Consider the following 17311-nt stretch of genomic DNA (forward strand, 5'->3'; position numbering starts at 1 on the left):
CTCCCAACTCACCATAATCCTTCATTCCTTTATTGTTCAAAATCTATCTATGCCTTAAAAACATTCAACAAGGTAATTTCAAGTGCTTCACTGGGCGGGGAATTCCACAGATTCACAACCCATTCATGGAAAGAAGACCCTCCACAACTCAGTCCGAGATCTGGACCCCGTTATTTTGAGGCTGTGCCCTCTAGTTCTAGTTTCACCCACCAGTGGAAACAACCTGTGGAAAAATGCCCAGGTACGCCCTGAACACAAAAGCAGGACAATTCAGTCTGGCCCCATCAGTCTGCTCATGATCATTGGTAAAATGATGGAAGGGAGATGTCATGAGCAGTGTTATCAAGCAGGACTTTGCAACAACCTGCTCACTGATGTTCATTTGGTATTCTGCCAGGGCCACTCAGCCCCTGGTCTCTGTGCAGCCTTGGTGTAGACATGGACAAAAAAGCTGAACTTTCGAAGTGAGGTGAGAGTGACTACCCCTATTATCAAGGTTGGTTTTGACTGAGTATGTTTTCAGGTATCAAAGAGTGCTAGAAAAATTGAAGTCAGTTAGATTTTTTTAAAAGTTCATTTGTGGGATGTGGGTAAAGCTAGCTAGCATTTTTTGTCTGCTCATAATCAGCCAGAGGACAGTTAAGAGTCAACCACATTGCTGTGGGTTTGGAGTTGTCTGTAGGCAAGACCAGCAGCTTTCTTCCCTGAGGAATGTTAGTGAACCAGATCAGTAGTTATGATAATTGAAAGTGGTTATGTGGTCACCACGAGACTGGACTTTCTTTGCATTCAATACTTTTATCCAGTTTCACCATCTGCTACTGTGAGATTCAAATCCATACCCCCAACACACTAACCTGGATTCTGGGTTGCTAAACCATTGACATTACCACTCCATGACTGCTTCCCCAATTACAATGTTCAGCACCCTTTGTAACTCCTCAGGTATTGAAGCAAATGAAAGGCATATCCGGACGATATCCAAAATTGGGCTGAAAAATAGCAAATATTTGTGCCTAACAAATGTCAGGCAATGATCTCTCCAACAAGAGAGAATCTGACTGTCACCCCATGATATTACCTTCACTGAATCCCGCACAGTCAACATCCTGGGGCTACCACTGACCAGAAGCAAGAAAGGTCACTGGACTCAAAACATTAACTCTGCATTCTCTCCAAAGATGCTGAGTTTCCAGCAATTTTTGTTCTGGTGTGATGGAATACTCCCCACTTGCCTAGATGGGTGCAGCTCCAACAACACTCAAGGAGCATGACACTGTAGGATTGGATTGAAGTAAATCTTATGGGATATGAGTTCCCTGATTGGGGCTGTTGACATTATCTAATCAAGGACCTCTGGCTGACAGACATAAGCCGGATGTTCAGTGGTTCTGTTCACATTTGGAGTCATCTCTGAGCTCGCTGGGTCAGTGTCATGTAACGTGCGTGTATAACTAAAGGGTGACTTGGTGATGGGATACCAGCCTTCATGAAGATAGTTTAGATACCATCCAGGACAAAGCAGCAATTTAATTGGCATCCCATCCATAACCAACACTGGTGACATGGTCACCATTAGACTCGCATATTTTTTTAAAATATTGAATTCAAACTTCACCACCTGCCATTATGGGATTAATTCCCATGTCCCCAGAACATTACCCTGAGATTTTGCATTACTAATTCACTGTCATTGCCATTGTGCCACAACTTGTGTTCAACATGTCCACTGAGTTACTTCAGTGGGAATTGAAGAGATTCTGGGAGAAAGTGAGGAGTGCAGATGCTGGAGATTAGAGTCAAGATTAGAGTGGTTCAGGAAAAGCACAGCAGGTCAGGCAGCATCCGAGGAGCAGGAAAATCAACGCTTCAGGCAAAAGCCCAACAGATTCTGCCATTGGGCAGGGTCACAGAAGGAGAGGGAGGTGCTGCAAACAATAATCAGACGTTTGTGGGTCACAATCTCACATCCTGTTGCAATGTCCCCAGTTTACTAGCTAGCATTTCCCAGATTCTGCAACAGGGCATGCGATTGGAAAACTGACCCAAAGGAGTGGGATGCAGAAATATAGGTTAAAATAGGGATGTGAACTTTCCTGTAATCCTCTTCTCCACTATTTTAAAGGTGTTCTTTCATTTCCTTCTCAACATAGTAGGTGGCTCTGTGGTTAGCTCAACTGTCTCACAGCATCAGGGACCCAGGTTCAATTCCTGCCTCAGGTGACTGTGTGGAGTTTGCACATTCTCCCTGTGTCTGTGCGGGTTTCCTCCCACAGTCCAAAGATATGTAGGTCAGGGTGAATTGGCCATGCTAAATTGCCCATAGTGTTAGGTGCATTAGTCAGGGGTAAATATAAGGTCTGGATGGGTTACTCTCTGGAGAATCAGTGTGGACTTTTTGTGCCAAATGACCTGTTTCCATACTGTTGGGAATCTAATCTAATACTGAAAAATGTGTTGCTGGAAAAGCGCAGCAGGTCAGGCAGCATCCAAGGAGCAGGAGAATCGACGTTTCGGGCATATGCCCAAAACGTCGATTCTCCTGCTCCATGGATGCTGCCTGACCTGCTGCGCTTTTCCAGCAACACATTTTTCAGCTCGGATCTCCAGCATCTGCAGTCCTTACTTTCTCCTAATCTAATCTAATAGTAATAGTTCCTTCTGTAGCTCAGTGTCAATGAAGCACTTCAAGACTTTTTTATAGTGTGTTACTGTTTCTACAAGTTTGACATTGTCTCCGCTCACTCATCACTGATGTTCATGGTTCAATCCACTCTTTTTGTAGGCATTTAACAAGCAGAGTGCAAGTGGGCTCCCCAGCTACAATGGTGCTGACCCAGTTACCTCACCTGAGAGAAGCAGGTACTGTAATTTTTAGACCTGTGACATTGCTCTGGGAATGTTTCCCACAGGGGTGACTGCGAACAGGAGCTCATTCACAGAACCCAAAAAAGTCTTGTTTGAAAAGGGCTAATTTGCACGGCTATAAAACTGAGAAGTGGCTCCAATTGGACAGCTCCTTCAAAGAGCTAGCACAGTCTTGATGGGCTGAATGGAACCCTGTTTTAGAAAAGTTGTGGAGTTCAGAAGAAAAAGGAAAAAAAATGTGATTGATACAGAAAAGTCCTGAGGGGTGTTGACTGGGTGGATGTTGAAAGGAAGTTTCCTTTTGTGACAGAACCTAGAACTTGGGATCTTTTTTTTAAAAATAAGGGGCTGCCCATGTAAGAAATAGATGAGGAGAAATTTTTCTCATTGTGGGCCATGATTCTTTAGAATTCTCTTCCTTAAAAGATGGTAGAAACAGAGACTTTGAGTCTTTTTTTAATGGCAGAAGTAGATAGACCCGAGTGAGCAAGGGGTGAAAGGTTATTTGAGGGTAGACTGGAATGGAGAGGAGTCGAGAGTGTGGTGCTGGAAAGATTAGATTCCATTCCCTACAGTGTGGAAACAGGCCCTCCGGCCCAATAAGTCCACACCGACCTTCCGAAGACCCACTCCCCACCCCTATATTTACCCCTGACTAAATCACCTAACACTGTGGGCAATTTCGCATGGCCAATTCACCTGACCTGCACATCTTTGGATTGTGGAAGGAAACTGGAGCACCCGGGGGAAACCCACGCAGACGCGGGGAGAATGTGCAAACTCCACACAGACTCGGTGCCCAAGGTGGGACTCAAACCCAGATCCCTGACGCTGTGAGGCAGCAATGCTAACCACTGAGCTGGTGAGCACGGCAGGTCAGGCAGAATCCAAGGAGCAGGAGAATCGACGTTTCGGGCAAAAGCCCTTCATCAGGAATGAGGCCTCAGGGGTAGAATGAGATCAGCCACAATCTTATTGAATGGCAAAGCAGGCTTGAGGGGCCGAGTGGCATCCTGTAATCCAAGTCTTAATTCATAGGTTGAATGAGAATAAGGCTTATGCCCGAAACGTCGATTCTCCTGTTCCCTGGATGCTGCCTGACCTGCTGCGCTGTTTCAGCAACACATTTCAGCTGAGAATAAATCAAGCTGGTTTTAAATACCAAGGAACAGTCTGGGAGCAGAGAGATTTAGGATTATGTTTACAGTAATCATTAAAAATATATGCACAGATGCAAAGGCAAATGAAATGTTGGCCTTTGTCTTAACAGGATAGAATACAAAAGGATGAAGTCATGCTACAGTTGTATACTGCTGTAGTCAGCCCGTGTCTGGAGTGACTACATTCAGTTCTGGGTACCACATCACAGGAATGACATATTGGTCTTGCAGAGGATGCAAGTGATAAGGGAGGGTAAATAGGTTGCATGCTGGATTTTCTTGAGTTTTGGAGGTGACCAAGCATGTGATTTTGGAGGTTTGTTCCTGATATAATAGGAGTGTTTCATGTTGTGCTTGAAAGAGTTAACTGGCATCATGAGATAAACTGCATCCATAATATGAAGGGAAGCTAAGGGCTTTCTCCATGTGCTCTGTCAGTGCTTCAATTATTATCCTTTGTGCTAATAGCATGAAGCTAAAGCGGTAATGTAAACTTATTCTTCAGGTGGGCCTGATGTCTCACAAGACAAGACAACATCTGCAACATCTATATCTTCAATGTCATTTTAATAGCTAGTTATTAAGTAAATAAAACCAGTAAGTTCTGGAGAAACTCAGGACCTCGGTCAGAAACTGTAGAGAGAGAAGCTGAATTAACATTTTGAGTGCAATACAATTCTGGTTCTAAACAAAAGGTCACATCTGATATGACCATTTTTTAAGAACCCGAGTTGCACTGGACTCGAAATGTTAACTCTGCTTCTTTCTCGAAAGATTCTAACTGATCTACTGAGTTTCACCAGCACTTTCTGTAGTTATTTCAGATTTGAAGTACTGGTAGTATATTGTGAATAGTTGCTAAGTAATAGGTAATTTTACCACCGGTCATCTCACACTTACTGTAATGAGAGAACAGCCCATTGGTCCAATAGGATAATGGAAAATTTATCCTTACCTTGAGCTTTAACATGTGATAAACCTATTTACTGTTCATCAGTAATTGGGCCTATCTTCTACCTATGACACAATGTGGGCATCTCTCCCCACTTAACAGCTTATGCTCAGGTAAAGTTTCCATAGTCTCACTCTCATTAGGAAGCGATGGCTGGTGGTCAGTATAACCTGAGGGTCACCACCCCTCAGTTCAGGTACAAAGCTGAGAGATGGGACCCTTGTAACCTGTAGTCCAACTCTATAAACCTATCTTTGGTTCATATCCCTAGTACCTTTCAAAAAACCAAAAGAATTGCGGATGCTGGAAATCAGAAATGAAAACAAACTGCTGTAAAAACTCAGCAGGTCTGGCAGCACCTGAGTTTTAACAGCAGTTCTCTATCCAAATGGCCAAATTTCCCTCTAGCCCATGCCTCCTGACTTTCCGCATAAGCCTACCATGGGGAGCCTTATCAAATGCCTTACTAAAATCCATGTACACTACATCCACTGCTCTACTCTCATCCACATGCTTGGTCACCTCCTCAAAGAATTCAATAAGACTTGGAAGGCAAGACCTACCCTTCACAAATCCGTGCTGGCTGTCCCTAATCAAGCAGTGTCTTTCCAGATACTCATCAATCCTATCCCTCAATACCCTTTCCATTACTTTGCCTACCACCGAAGTAAGACTAACTGGCCTGTAATTCCCGGGGTTATCCCTATTCCCTTTTTTGAACAGGGGCACAACATTCGCCACTCTCCAGTCCCCTGGTACCACCCCCGTTGACAGTGAAGACGAAAAGATCATTGCCAATGTTTCTGCGATTTCCTCTTTTGCTTCCCACATAATCCTAGGATATATCCCGTCAGGCCCGGGGGACTTGTCTATCCTCAAGTTGTTCAAAATGTCCAACACATCTTCCTTCCTAACAAGTATCTCTTCTAGCTTACCAGTCCGTTTCACACTCTCCTCTTCAACAATACGGTCCCTCTCGTTTGTAAATACTGAAGAAAAGTACTCATTCAAGACCTCTCCTATCTCTTCCGACTCAATACACAATCTCCCACTACTGTCCTTGATCGGACCTACCCTCGTTCTCGTCATTCTCATGTTTCTCACATACGCATAAAATGCCTTGGGGTTATCCTTGATCCTATCCGCCAAAGATTTTTCATGCCCTCTCTTAGCTCTCCTAATCCCTTTCTTCAGTTCCCTTCTGGCTATTCTGTATCCCTCCACTGCTCTATCTGAACCTTGTTTCCTCAACCTTATGTAAGCCTCCTTCTTCCTCTTTACAAGACATTCAACCTCCCTCGTCAACCAAGATTCCCTCACACAACCATCTCTTTCCTGCCTGACAGGTGCATACGTCGTATCTGTTCCTTGAAAAAGTTCCACATTTCCACGACATCCTTCCCTGACAGCCTGTGCTCCCAACTTATGCTCCTCAGATCCTGTCTTACAGCATCGTATTTACCCTTCCCCCAATTGTACAACCTACCCTGTTGCACGCACCTATTGAATGCAAAAGGGAAAGGAAAATGAGTTCCATTGTTTAACACTGACTGCCACCGTCATCTCAATATCCTCGCTCCTCCCCCCCCCCCGCCCAACCCTCTTCCACAAGATAACACATTCCCACCCTCCCCTTATCCTCCCACATTCCCACCTCTTTATCCTTCAGTATTGCTTCAGATAGATCTCCCACTCCTTATGATTGACTCACCCCCTTCAGTGGCCCAATCCTCATTGTACCATCAAATGGATTTATAGGAGATCTTAAAATTATCAATTTAAGGATAATTTCCTTTTGTTTCTGAACTTTTGCAGATGAAGAGGAACCTAAACCAGTCTTTGAGAAGAAGCCCTTGATTTGGGAAGAAGACCTGCAGCTGTATTCTAAATTTATTGACAGAACGGTACCAATTTATAGCTACTTGTACCGGGGCCTGCACTCAATCCAAACATAAATTGCTGAAATTTTGTCATTTTTAGCTCTTGCCTATCTGCAAAACTGATGAAAAATTAGACGTGCTGTGTCACAATACATTGACTCACATGCTGCATTGCTGCTCAGTGCATTGAATCACAGAATGTTGCATTGCTGCTCAGTGCATTGAATCACAGAATGCTGCACTGGTGTTCAGTGCATTCAATCACAGAATGCTGCATTGCTGCTCAGTGCATTGAATCACAGAATGCTGCATTGCTGCTCAGTGCATTGAATCACAGAATGCTGCACTGGTGTTCAGTGCATTCAATCGCAGAATGCTGCATTGCTGCTCAGTGCATTGAATCACAGAATGCTGCATTGCTGCTCAGTGCATTGAATCACAGAATGCTGCACTGGTGTTCAGTGCATTCAATCACAGAATGCTGCATTGCTGCTCAGTGCATTGAATCACAGAATGCTGCATTGCTGCTCAGTGCATTGAATCACAGAATGCTGCACTGGTGTTCAGTGCATTCAATCACAGAATGCTGCATTGCTGCTCAGTGCATTGAATCACAGAATGCTGCATTGCTGCTCAGTGCATTGAATCACAGAATGCTGCACTGGTGTTCAGTGCATTCAATCACAGAATGCTGCATTGCTGCTCAGTGCATTGAATCACAGAATGCTGCACTGGTGTTCAGTGCATTGAATCACAGAATGCTGCATTGGTGTTCAGTGCATTCAATCACAGAATGCTGCATTGCTGCTCAGTGCATTGAATCTCAGAATGCTGCATTGCTGCTCAGTGCATTCAATCACAGTATGCTTTATTGCTGTTCAACACTGATTCACTGCTCAGTGCATTGACTTACCGAATGCTGCACTGGTGCTCAGTGACACTAAAGGAATAGTGTTATTTTTCCAAGTCAGGACTGTGTGGTTTGGAAGGGAACCTGCTGTCTTTGTCCTTCTAGATGGTAAAGGTTGTAGGTTTAGAAGGTGATGTTGAAGGAGCCTTGATCATTCTACTGGAGTGATAAACTTCAATCATGAAGGTGGAGAGATTGGAACTGTTCCTTGGAAATGAGGAGGCTAAAAAACGATTTGACAGTTTCCAACATCACAAGGTTCTGGACAAAATAGATAAGGAGAAACTGTTCCCGTTCATAAAAAGTTCAAAATCAAGAGGGATATGATAGGACCCTATTATACAAACAAGTAGTTAGGGTCTGGAGTGCACTGCCTGGCAGTATGGTGATGGTGAGCTTAATCAAGGCATTCAAGGGTGGCATTAGATGATTTCACATGATATTATCATATCCTTGTCTGAGACAACAGCGAACGTTCTGTGTATGGTTTTGGTTTCAAAGGAAGGATATGCTTGCTTTAGAAGTAGATCAGAATAGATTCACTAGAATAGTTCCTGGGCTGAAAGGATTAGCTCACAAGGAAAGATTGAGCCAATGACCATTACAGTTTAGATAAACAAGTGGTGATAGTAATATGTAAGGTTCTGTGAGGTTCAACAGGGAAGATGTTGGAGTATATATCCTCCACTGGAGGAATATAGAAATTGAAGGAAAGATTAAAGATAATGGATCCTCCATTTAAGATAGAGCTGAGAGGGAATTCTTATCGTAAAGGGTCATTAGCCTCTGGAATTCTCTTTCCCAATGAGTCATTTATAATGTTCAAAGCAAAATTAAACTTGATTATACTTGATTGATATTGGAGTCGAGGGTATATGTTGTGTGATGATACTGTCACTAGAAGAAGTTATTTTGTCCTGCTTTTTTTTTATAATTGATGTTGTAAGGCAGAGGTAAGGAGCTGTCTCTAAGAAAGTAAATAATTTAGTCATAGAGTCATAGAGATGTACAGCATGGAAACAGACCCTTCGGTTCATGACGACCAGATATCCCAACCCAATCTAGTCCTGCCTGCTAGCACCCGGCCCATATCCCTCCAAACCCTTCCAATTCATATACCCATCCAAATATCTCTTAAATGTTGCAATTTTACCAGCCTCCACCACATCCTCTGGCAGCTCATTCCATACTGGAAATGTGTTGCTGGAAAAGCGCAGCAGGTCAAGGCAGCATCCAGGGAACAGGAGAATCGACGTTTCGGGCATAAGCCCTTCTTCAGGAAAGGGCATAAGCCCTTCTCCTGTTTCCTGGATGCTGCCTGACCTGCTGCGCTTTTCCAGCAACACATTTCCAGCTCTGATCTCCAGCATCTGCAGGCCTTACTTTCTCCTCAGCTCATTCCATACACATACAAAGTTGTCCCGTAAGTCTCTTTTATATCTTTCCCCTCTCATCCTAAACCTATGCCCTCTAGTTCTGGACTCCCTGACTCCAGGGAAAAGACTTTGTCTATTTATCCTATCCATGCTCCTCATAATTTTGTAAATCTCTATAAGGTCACCCCTCAGCCTCTGACGCTCCAGGGAAAACAGTTCTAGCCTGTTCATCCTCTCCCTATAAATCAAATCCTCCAACCCTGGCAACATCTTTGTAAATCTTTTTTGAACCCTTTCAAGTTTCACAACAGCTTTCTGATAGGAAGGAGACCAATTTGCGAGGGGTTGGTGTTTGTTTTAAAGTTGGAACAATGGATGCAGCCTGGGAGGGCTCATCTCTTACAGACCAGGATTTCTAGTCATTTTTTAGGTTTAATTTTAAGCAGAAGACTTTGGGGTTTCAAAAGAATTGGAAGCTTCAGTGAATGTCTCCCAGCTGCTACATCCTCTGAATTTTCTCTTAATGCTTTTTCCTCCTGGATTAGAGAACTGCATGTGAGAATCTGTTTCTGAGTTTGCCTTTTTGCTGAGGAGTGTGGTTATGGGACGTTACTATATTGGAACGGTTAATTAGTAATAGGTATTGTATCTGTTATCCTGTTAAGTTTTCCAATAGTTGTTATTCCAAATTCCTCTTTCTTCTGTTTGTATGTTAACTAAAGCGTTTAAATAAATTGTGTTATGCTTAACATCGGGTAGTTTGACCAGTTGCATTGTATCTGGAACCACGGCATTTGCCATCTACCTTTAAAACAAAAAAAAGTTAGGGTATAGAGTACATTCTTAAAATAAATTGAGGGGGTCTGGTCAATAACAAGCGATAAGGCAGGAGAGTGAGTTAAGGGATCAGCCAAGAATGAATTCAATAGTGGAGGAATAGGATCACTTACATAGAAAATAATGGAACACATTAAAGGGGGGAGGACTCAGCAGAGATTGTTAAAGTTTCAAGAACAAGTAATGGGCAGAGTATGGAAAGGCTCAGTAATCTAACTTCAGGCACAGCAGGTAAAGGGACAACTAGGAGAACGGGGGTGAAGAGCTTACGCTCAACATGTCCACTCTCCTGCTCTTCGGATGCTGCCTGATTGGCTGTGCTTTTCCAGCACCACACTTTTTGATACAGGACTGAGAGTGTTGTACTTAAATGCCAAGCATTATATGAAACAAGTTGAATGAGCTTGTAACACAGATTGAAATTGGCAGGCATGATGTTGTGGGTATCATGGAGATGTGGCTGTAAGGAGATCAGAGCTGGGACCGAAATATCCAAGGAGACACATCCTATTGAAAAGGCAGGCAGATGGGCAAAGGGGTTGGTAAGAAATGAAATTAAATCAATGTGAAATAGAGTTGGAAGGTATAGAATCTGTGCGGGAAAAGTCGAGAAAGACCCAATGGGAGTTGTGTACAGGCCTGCTCATGGAAGACAGGATGTGGGGAAGAACATAAGTCAGGAGATAGGAAAGACATGTAAAAAGGCACTATTACAATAATCATGAGGGACTTCAGTACACAGGTGGACTGGGAAAGTCAGATTGATAGTGGATCTCAAGGAAAGAGATTCGTAGAATGTCTACGGGATGCTTTTTTGGAGTAGCTTGTGGTAAAGCCACGAAGGAACACGCAATTCCGGATTTGGTGAAATGTAATGTTGCAAACTTGATTAGGCTGTGGAAGTAAAGAAACTCCTAGGGGACAATGATCAGTATCATAGAATTCACCCTGTAGTTTGAGAGAGAGAAGACTGAATCAGCTGTAATGGTATTACAATTGAGTAAAGATGTTGTGAAACTTGAAATGGTTCAGAGATTTATAAGGATGTTGCCAGGGTTGGAGGATTTGAGCTACAGGGTGAGGCTGAACAGGCTAGAACTGTTTTCCCTGGAGCGTCGGAGGCTGAGGGATGACCTTATAGAGGTTTACAAATCACGTGGGGCATTGATATGATACATAGACAAAGCCTTTTCCCTGGGGTGGGGAGTCCAGAACTAGAGGGGCATAGGTTTAGGGTGAGAGGGGAAAGATATAAAAGAGACCTAAGGGGCAACTTTTTCACACAGAGAGTGGTGAGTGTATGGAATGAGCTGCCAGAGGAAGTCATGGAGGCTGGTACAATTACAACATTTTAAAGGCATCAGAATGGGTATATGAATAGGAAAGGTTTGGAGGGATATGGGCCGGGTGCTGGCAGGTGGGACTAGATTGGGTTGGGATATCTGGTGCTGTACATCTCTATGACTCGATAACTACAAAGACATGGGGAGGAGCTGACCAGAGTTGATTGGAATGGGAGCACAGCAGGGAAGATGGTGGAGCAGCAGTGGCAGCAGTTTCTGCGAATAATTCAGGATGCACAGCAGAAATTTATCACAAAGAAAAAGAAACATATGAAGGGGAAGATTACTTAGATTAGATTACTTAGATTACTTACAGTGTGGAAACAGGCCCTTCGGCCCAACAAGTCCACACCGATCCTCCGAAGCGCACTCACCCAGACCCATTTCCCTACGTTTACCCCTGCACCTAACACTACGGGCAATTTAACATGGCCAATTCACCTGACCTGCACAATTTTTGACTGTGGAAGGAAACCGGAGCACCCAGAGGAAACCCACGCAGATACGGGGAGAATGTGCAAACTCCCCAGTCAATCGCCTGAGGCAGGAATTGAACCCGGGTCTCTGGCGCTGTGAGATGAAGCAACCATGACTAACAGGATGAAAGAAAAATCATACAATGTGGTGAGGATTAGTGGGAAGCTTTCCAAAACCAGCAGAAGATAATTAAGAAAGCAATATGGTGGTGGGGAGTGGAAAAGATTAAATTTGAGAATAAGCTAATAATCTAAAAGAAGATGACAAGAGCTTTTTTAGATACTAAAAAGTGAGAGGGAGGCAAGATTGGACCACGGGAAAATGAGGCTGGAGAGATAGAAGTAGGAAACAAAGAAATGGCAGAGGAACTGAACAGGTACTTTGCATCAGTTTTCACAGTGGAAGAGACCAGCAGCATACCAGAACTTCAAGAGAGTCAGAGGGAAGAGATGAGTGTAGTGACCATCACCAAGGCGGAGGTGCTGGGTATGTTGAAAGGTCTGAAGGTAGATAAATTATCCGGAACAGATAGAATGCGTCCCAGGGTTCTGAAGGAGATAATTGAGGAGATTGTAGAGGCATTGGAAGTTATTTTTCCGAATCAGTGGAGAGGACTGAAAAATGGTCAATGTAACGGCTCTGTTACATTATGCCAGTAATGGTCAATGTAACGGCTCTGTTACGTTATGCCAGTAATGGTCAATGTAACGGCTCTGTTACGTTATGCCAGTAATGGTCAATGTAACGGCTCTGTTACGTTATGCCAGTAATGGTCAATGTAACGGCTCTGTTACGTTATGCCAGTAATGGTCAATGTAACGGCTCTGTTACGTTATGTCAGTAATGGTCAATGTAACGGCTCTGTTACGTTATGTCAGTAATGGTCAATGTAACGGCTCTGTTACATTATGCCAGTAATGGTCAATGTAACGGCTCTGTTACGTTATGCCAGTAATGGTCAATGTAATGGCTCTGTTACGTTATGCCAGTAATGGTCAATGTAATGGCTCTGTTACACAACATACTCAGAAACTCTAGCCACAATACCATACATCAAAGACATCTCTGAAATGATCACCAGGCTACTCTGACCCCTTGGCGTCATGGTAGTCCACAAACCTACCAACACGCTTAAACAGCGGCTGATGAACCTGAAGAACCCTATATAAACAACCAAAAAATTGAATGTGATTTACAAAATACCATGCAAGGACTGTAACAAAGACTACATCGGACAGACAGGCAGAAAACTAGCCACCAGGATACACGAACACCAACTCGCCACCAAAAGACATGACCCACTATCATTAGGGTCAGGCTATATCCTTGATGTGTTTTGGTCTGATACATAATAATTGGTAAAGGGATCAAGGGTTACAGGAGGAAGGCAGGAGAATAGGGTTAAGAAAGATATCGAGAGTGTGATGCTGGAAAAGCACAGCAATTCAGGCAGCATCCAAGGAGCTAGACTTGCTGTAGTTCTCCAGCACCACACTCTTGACTCTGATCTCCAGCATCTGCAGTCCTCACTTTCTCCTAAAGAAAGATATCAGCCATGATCGAGTGGCAGACCAGACCAGTTGGGCCAAATGGTTCATTTTTACTCTTGTGGCCTTCTAGTGGAACAGGTCTGATGGGCTGAATAGGCAAAAGTGAGGTCTGCAGATGCTGGAAATCAGAGTCTGGACTGGAGTGCTGCTGGAAAAGCACAGCAGATCAGGCAGCATCCGAGGAGCAGGAAAATCAACGTTTCGGGCAAAAGCCCTTCATCAGGAATGATGAAGGGCTTTTGCCCGAAATGTTAATATCCTTGTTTCTTGGATGCTGCCTGACCTGATGGGTTGAATAGCCTAACCCAGTCCTAATTCTGCCTCGACCTCCACATGCATGTATTTTTGAGATTATTTAATGTCTCCAAATGGCTGGTTAACACATCTCTTGTCTTTCAGGAGGCACTCAAGGCTGACTACAATAGCTACCTAAGGCACCACCCAGAGTTGAGATCCTTGCTGGCTGACTTCCTAGAGTTTCTCCTCCTCCGGAAACCAGAAGACGTCGTTACATTTGCTGCAGAATATTTTGCCCCTTTCTCCACCTTACACACAGAACAAAACACCTTCCTGACCTCAAACAAGTCAAGCCCCTTCAAAGAACAGGGAGATTCAAAATGAAACGTTTGTTGATATACAAATCGCTTTGCAGCCACTGACATTTATGTAGCACCTCAACACATTAAAGTCGTCCAAAGTGCTTTTTACTTCACGTGCAATTTGGCAGAATGCCACATGATATCCAAAATGTTTGCTCTGGTCTTATCTCAATGCACAGCTGCAAATCTCAAAATCAAAAGGTGCAAAAAAAATCCAGAAGTGAATGTGTGCCAAGATTTGTAAACAGTTACAAGAGCTAGTGGGGGGCAACCAAAGATGAGAATTTTAGTTAAGACATTACCAGTCCAGGGTTAATGTGGAACAGCTGCAATCCACTGAGATCTGCTGCTTTCTCCCAGGTTCTTGGGACCAGATCGTAGATAAACCATGAGGTACTTACATTAATCCCGATAAAAGCCCATTGGAAGGGAACCAAAAACCATGGCCTATTGTGTGATGATTTTTAAATAGGTGAAAACAATGCACTTGGCACCACCTTAATTATATGAAATTGGTAATCAGGTCATTGCTGCCTTTTGAAAAAAATTTCTTTGCTCTTTGTGAAAGAATTTTAAAATGTGGGGCACTGGTACAGCGCAGGTCAGGTCGTAGCAGAGAGTCTATGTTTCAGTAGAAGATCGTCATCAGTCCTTCCTCTCCTGTTGACCCAATCAGTACACCTGCACAAAACAAACTTCTGATCTCCAATCCTCACTTTCTTCTAGTCATTGTAGAAGAGGCCTCTGTCTAACCCAGCCAGACTTTCCTTTCATTCTGATGAAAAAAACTTGAAACTGGGTTGATGTACTGCGCTGGAAATGTGTTGCTGGAAAAGCGCAGGTCAGGCAGCATCCAGGGAACAGGAGAATCGACGTTTCGGGCATAAGCCCTTCTTCAGGAATCGACCTTGTTACTCAACGCTTATACCTGCAAGGGAGGTGAATATTCTCAAACGGAAGTGGATCATTCCTTGATTTCTTGTTCACTTATGACTAGCACTTGGACGCTGGGGGCCAAGGAGCCTGAAATTTCCCAGGATTCAACTGGGAAGTGACCTTTATCAGAAGGGTAGGGGTTAATTGGAGGAGGAAAGGGCCATTATTAGCAATGCTTCCTTCAAGCAAATTTTAAGCGAAGGACAAATATTTCTGATTTAGTTTCATTTCACTAATATTCTAACGTGAATCTAGACTTAAAAAAATTTCATTCTTGGAATGAAAGTCACATTGAGTCAGTGTTTGTTACTGAATTGCATACAGTTCAGGTCACCACCAAACCAGAAGGGTGTAAGATGTTGGAGGGTATTGAAAAACATTTATCAGGATGTTTCTTGGTATAGGGGATTTTAGCTACAGAGTAATGTTGGATAGACTGGGCTTAAATGTCACTAGAATGCAAGAGATTGATGGGTGACTGGAAAAGTGTAAAAGATTTAAATGGTATGATAGTGGAAAGTATGAGGCTTTCCTCAGCAGGATGGAGGGGCAGGAGGAGTTTAGAAGGAAAGTTCCCTCTCACCAAAAAGAGAGGTGGGTGGAATATGCTGCCAGAGGTGGAAGTAGATAATAGCATTCAGCACCTGGACACCACAGGAAGGGAATAGAGGGATAATAGATGTTGCAAGTGAAGGTGGTTTTAATATGGAAGAACATTGTTACTGCAGGCTTGAATTCTGAATTGCCTGTTCCATGTAGCCCGTGATGGTTCTGATAGTTTTCTTACTGCTGAAGGACCTGGCTTCAGGTCCCACCTGCTCAGATAGTCAGTGACATTGTACTAGGTTATTTAGAAACTAAAGTCATTAGCCTTTACCTGCTTCAGGCAATTTGCAGTGGGTAACCCACTAATGACCCAGTGCCAAGTAGGCATGGCTATGTCCCCACATAGGGACTATTGCTCATCCTAAAGAGGAAGGAGGTCATGGGTCTAAGAAGGTCCTTGCTGTTTGAGGACATTAACACTGCCTTAGTGAAGGAGCTACCCAGGCAGCAGTGGTAACAAACCTGCTGTCATGTCCATCTTCACATTGTATCCTAGTGGGGAGGCTTTTACTCCCCCAGGTATAGTGGAGGAGTTTGACTAATTGGCCATATGTGGCTATTCTGCCATTAGTTTTCTGCTAGCTTGCTTGGCATTAAGTGAATTAAAGATTAAATGCAATTAGACCAGAAAACATACATTTGCAGAAGTGGTTAGGACAGCACAGTGGTTAGCACTGCTGCCTCAGCAGCCGGGTGAGAGGTTTGATTCCAGCCTCTGATGAGAGTCAGTGTGGAGTTTGCAGTCTCCAGTGCCGGTGTGGGTTTCCTCCCACAGTCCAAAAGGTGCAGGTCAGGTGACTTGATCATGCCAAATTGCCCATAGTGTTAGGTGCATTAGTTGGAGGGGGGGTTACTCTGAGGGGCTGGGCCAGAGCCTGTTTCCACTGTAGGGAATCTAAACTAAAATAGGTACCAAAATTAAACCCAAGTTTGGTCACTTGTCCTAAAGTGATAGTACAAACCTCAGAGCATGATAGTAATGTGTGCCAACTTTGACTGTTGATTAGATAGGTGCATATATAGGGAGCCAGAATTGGATTAAAGAGCAAGCACTACCCAACATGGATATCAAAGCTTTATTCAAAAATAAAAACATTTCATTAAGTTAACAGAATTCACAATAGAGGAGTCATTGAATGCTGGTTTAGTGGGCCCTCTGGAGACAAAATGCTGCAGCATTCTGAACTTCTTGGCTGGTGATGGTGCGTCTCTTATTGTAGAGAGAAAGCCTGGCAGCCTCAACAGCTATCTGGTCAAACAGGGATGATGACAGCTTCATCTGGATCAACTCCTTGGAGCTCCCATTTCTTGGATGTACCTGTTAAAAGAGTTTGTGCAGTAATGTAGAGTTGCAGCACTATACTAGAACTCAAGGCTAGCTATCAGCTACAGATGAATTTGTAGACCAGGACTCAAATAGTGGCATAGAAAGTCACATCAAAAATCAAGTCCAACAGATCTATTTGGAAGTACTGCTTTGGAGCACTACACCTTCAGATAAAGGAGTGGGACAGAATAAGAATTGGATAGGTACCTGGGACTATGTTATGGCCATTGGAGACATGGCTAGATCAGGGTGAGGAATGGATGTTGCAGGTTCCAGGGTTTAGATCTTTCATTAAGAACAGGCAAGGTGGTAACAGAGGGAGAGGTGTGGCCTTGTCAAGGCTAGTATAACAGTGGCTGACAAGACTTAATGAGATAGTGTGGGCTGATGTTAGAAAACATGAGGTCACACTGCTTGGAGTTATTAAAATAGGTCTCTGCAGAGAGGATTAGCAACATTGAGTAGGGGTGAAAGGAACAGGATGGTCATT

The 17311-nt window shown here is 43.6% G+C and overlaps 1 protein-coding gene across 1 annotated transcript in view; it reads left to right on the forward strand.

Moving 5' to 3' along the window:
• catip (ciliogenesis associated TTC17 interacting protein) overlaps positions 1–14053 on the forward strand; it is an 86391-nt gene extending 72338 nt beyond the window's left edge. Inside the window, exons 8-10 of the mRNA XM_043694601.2 lie at positions 2786–2862; positions 6796–6884; positions 13753–14053. Coding sequence (XP_043550536.2) covers positions 2786–2862; positions 6796–6884; positions 13753–13974 — 388 coding nt within the window. The 3' untranslated portion in view covers positions 13975–14053. The remainder of the gene's footprint in view (positions 1–2785; positions 2863–6795; positions 6885–13752) is intronic.
• The last annotated feature ends 3258 nt before the right edge of the window (positions 14054–17311 follow it).

This window comes from Chiloscyllium plagiosum, unplaced genomic scaffold (assembly GCF_037043375.1).
Source record: "Chiloscyllium plagiosum isolate Xiang-an unplaced genomic scaffold, Cpla_swu_hap1 HiC_scaffold_7, whole genome shotgun sequence".
NCBI classification, from domain to species: domain Eukaryota; kingdom Metazoa; phylum Chordata; class Chondrichthyes; order Orectolobiformes; family Hemiscylliidae; genus Chiloscyllium; species Chiloscyllium plagiosum.